This window comes from Vigna unguiculata, chromosome 11, assembly GCF_004118075.2.
Source record: "Vigna unguiculata cultivar IT97K-499-35 chromosome 11, ASM411807v1, whole genome shotgun sequence".
NCBI lineage: Eukaryota > Viridiplantae > Streptophyta > Magnoliopsida > Fabales > Fabaceae > Vigna > Vigna unguiculata.
The window spans coordinates 38,222,840-38,226,395 of NC_040289.1; the positions used below are offsets into that span (position 1 = coordinate 38,222,840).

Genomic DNA, 3,556 nt, shown 5'->3' on the forward strand with positions numbered 1-3,556 from the left:
TTCCTTACTTTTAGTGAAATTATAATTAATTTATTTTCAGAATTTTGATTCAATTTAGTTTTTAAACTTTAGAAATATGTAGATTTAATTATTTTAATCAAATTTTGTTAAATTTATTTGACGTTTTAAATACGTTTTATGATAATATTTGAATTGTTTATATCGTTTGACACATCTACATCTTAATATTAACTAAAAAATATGTTTGAAAAGTAAACTTAACAAATTTGGTTAAAATGATTAAATCCACGTATTTTAGAAAATGAAAGATTAAATTAATCTAAAATTTTAAATAATAACTGATTCTAATTTTTACTTAAAATTAAAAAACTAAAAACATTCGTTTGAAATAACCTACATTACCCTCTTTATTATATTATTGTATTATAAATGTGATGATTCTATTTGAACTAAAATACATAGGTGAATGGTAGTAGTAGTGGATACGTAGACATACAGAAGTTCCTGAAACAGTTGTTATGTGTTGGAGTGAGAGTGTGATGCCACTTTTGGAACTATCTCAAACTGTGATCATCATTTTCTGTGATTGTTGGTTCCCAGCTGTAGTATCTCTGGACACTTGTGGCGTCTTCTTCTCTCCTTCACTGTTACAATTTTACTTCTCACCTTCCACCAATCTCTTTAATCAACCTTTAAAATCATCACTCTCACACTTTTTCTAATAAATTCAACCTTTTCATCTTGTTTTTCCCATGAAGTGATCCCAAAGTAAATTAGACCCTACTTTGCTTCTTTCTTTCTTCCTTCTCTAGGATTTCATAATTATTAATTATTTTCACTTCACCAACTTGATGCCTTTTTCTCTTCTATAAATTCCTCCCTTCATTCACATACACTCCTCTTCCTCTCTCTCCCTCCTTCCCATCACACTTTCTACACAGATTATAGATATTTCTCTTTCGGAGTTTCCATCAAACACCTTGTCTTCAACCTCGCCATGTTCATCTCCCATAACCCCACATAACAAATCTCACCCCTTTCCATTTCTCATCACCAAAGTCTCAAACTTTTCGAAATTGGGTTGGAGAATTTTGACTCGGTTTTTTCCTTCTCCTGTCCAGAAACTAGATATTAGAAGCGGAAATTAAATGTCCAACATCTTGTTGTTGATGTTTGAGATTCATGTATTCGATTCTCAGTGAGCTTTTCTTTTCCGGGTGTATGATCAATTCCACTGTTAGGCGCAGGACCCATTTAGTTCAATCCTTCTCAGTTGCCTTCCTCTATTGGTTGTACTACGTTTCATGATTTCTAACTCTTTCTCACTATATCACTTATTATATATCAAATAAATCTATAATATCCACTGCTATATTTCTATTTTCATTCTCATCATCGTAAAGTAATCATTAGTTTTCTGAGTTTGTTCGTGTCTAGTGTCTGGGTCCTGCGAAACTGAGAAGGGTTGTGTTGTGTTGTATTGTACTGTGTTGTTGTCCTGTGTCTCAAACCATGGCTTCCTCAAGTGGAACATGTTCAGGTTCATCCTCTCTGCTTCAGAACTCGGGTTCTGAGGAGGACTTGCAAGCGGTAATGGATCAGAGAAAGAGGAAGAGAATGATTTCGAACCGCGAATCTGCACGGCGATCTCGCATGAGGAAGCAGAAGCACCTGGACGATCTGGTTACCCAGGTGGCTCAGCTGAGAAAGGAGAATCAGCAGATACTGACCACCGTGAACATCACCACGCAGCAGTTCTTGAGCGTTGAGGCTGAGAACTCGGTGCTGAGGGCTCAGGTGGGAGAGCTGAGTCACAGGTTAGAGTCTCTGAACGAGATCATCGATGTTCTGAATGCGGGTTTTGGCAGCACCACCTTCGTTGAACCAAGCACCAATAGCACCACCACCTTCTTCAACCCCATGAACATGGGGTATCTGAACCACCCTATCATGGCTTCTGCAGATATATTGCAGTACTGAGATAAGAACAGAAAAGGGTTGGTTTGGTTTGATTTGATTTGATTTGATGATTTCTTGTTGGAGTCTGTTGAGAAATTGTAATCAATCATCTGCAATATGGTGATAAGGAATAATGAATGTGTATCATAAAAGGGGTGAAATTGTTAGGTGCTGGTTCTCTGAAAATGGGTCCTTTGGAGCATGGGGCATGGGTCATTACTGTGTATTATTTCTCACCCTTCTTTCATATATATTAAAATAATATTGACCTACTTCTAAATCTTACTCTCTCAATCTTTTTTTTTATTCATGTATTTTATTGGAAGAAAACAGTTTTGTTAATTCATTTACTAAAATGGAATAATAATCTTGTTGATTATATTTTGAAATGAGGTTTTTGTTTGACTAATCTCAAAATCTGAAAATGGATGACAATTTTGTTGAATGGTTGTGAAAGTGGTTTCCCTTGAACCTGGACATAAACTATTGGTGAAGTAGTCTAATCGTTTTATTCAAAAGATGTTCACTTTTTCTTAAGATTAGTTCAGGTTTCTCTTTTCTTAATAATTGAATTTATAAATTTAAACACGTATTACTTACAATTTAATTGAGATTGTAAAATAGACATTACAATTAAAATAGATAAGATGCCAAGATTACTTAAGGATTTAAAATACTTTTTATTGTGAATTAGTTTAAACAAGATATTTATGAGAAAAGGAAGAAAAAATGATTCATTACTATTTGACGTTGACACTCTCCTCGGAAAGAGAAATCGATTAAATTGTTGGGTAATTATTAATATATATAAGTTGTTTGTATATTTTTTTTTTCTACTTCTTTTTAACTATCTCGCTACATCACTTAATATATTTTTCATTTTTTTCTTTTACTTTTTCTTCTTCGAGCTTCTTTAATCTTATCGCTCTGCCCCACACCACAGTAGGATTGAGACTCACAATTTTCCATAATTAATGTGATTGTTTTATCAACAATAAATGAAAATTTAATGTGATAACAATAAATGAAAGATAAGAATTAATTCTTAATGCACAATAAAGTTTTTCTAACGACTTAATTAATTTTTATAATATGAAATTGAAGTTAAGTTCATTTTCATCTTCCAAATTCAATTTTTTAATATTATGATATTTTAGAAAAAACTTATTTTAATTGTTTTGCTCCAGCGTATTATTTTAAATACTTTAAAACAATAGTAAGGATATAATAAAGTATAAATAATAATAATAATAATAATATAAAATTAAAGTTAGTAATATCAGAAAAATTTTGATGTTATTTTTTCCAAGTTAATAGTGATATTTAAGTGTAGGAACGAAATAATTGTCCCAATCTTAAATTTTTTTAATAAAATTAATCATATTCAGTATTGTTTACTTTATAGTCTAGAATTTTAATAATTTTGTTTTAAAAGACTTTCTAAAGAGTTAAAGAAAGAAAAAATATTTAAACTTTTATTAATATTGATTCTTCACTGATGTGAAACTACTATATGTACTTAAATAATTATAATTAAAATGTCGTTTCAAATTATTTTATAAGACTTTGTTTCAATACTATTCTTCAAAAGATACCATTTCTAAAATAAAATATACGTTTTACTATCATAAACCAA

General features: G+C 30.8%; 1 protein-coding gene across 1 annotated transcript; it reads left to right on the forward strand.

The window, feature by feature from the left end:
• Positions 1-740: 740 nt before the first annotated feature.
• On the forward strand, positions 741-2,200 carry LOC114169626 (bZIP transcription factor 44-like). The gene has a single exon (XM_028054862.1). It carries the CDS (start codon positions 1,474-1,476, stop codon positions 1,939-1,941), a length of 468 nt encoding a protein of 155 aa, XP_027910663.1. The 5' UTR covers positions 741-1,473; the 3' UTR covers positions 1,942-2,200.
• Positions 2,201-3,556: the final 1,356 nt, after the last annotated feature.

Coding starts and splice junctions, on each gene's coding strand:
- LOC114169626 (XM_028054862.1), top strand. CDS start 1,474: ATGGCTTCCTCAAGTGGAACATGTTCAGGTTCATCCTCTCTGCTTCAG.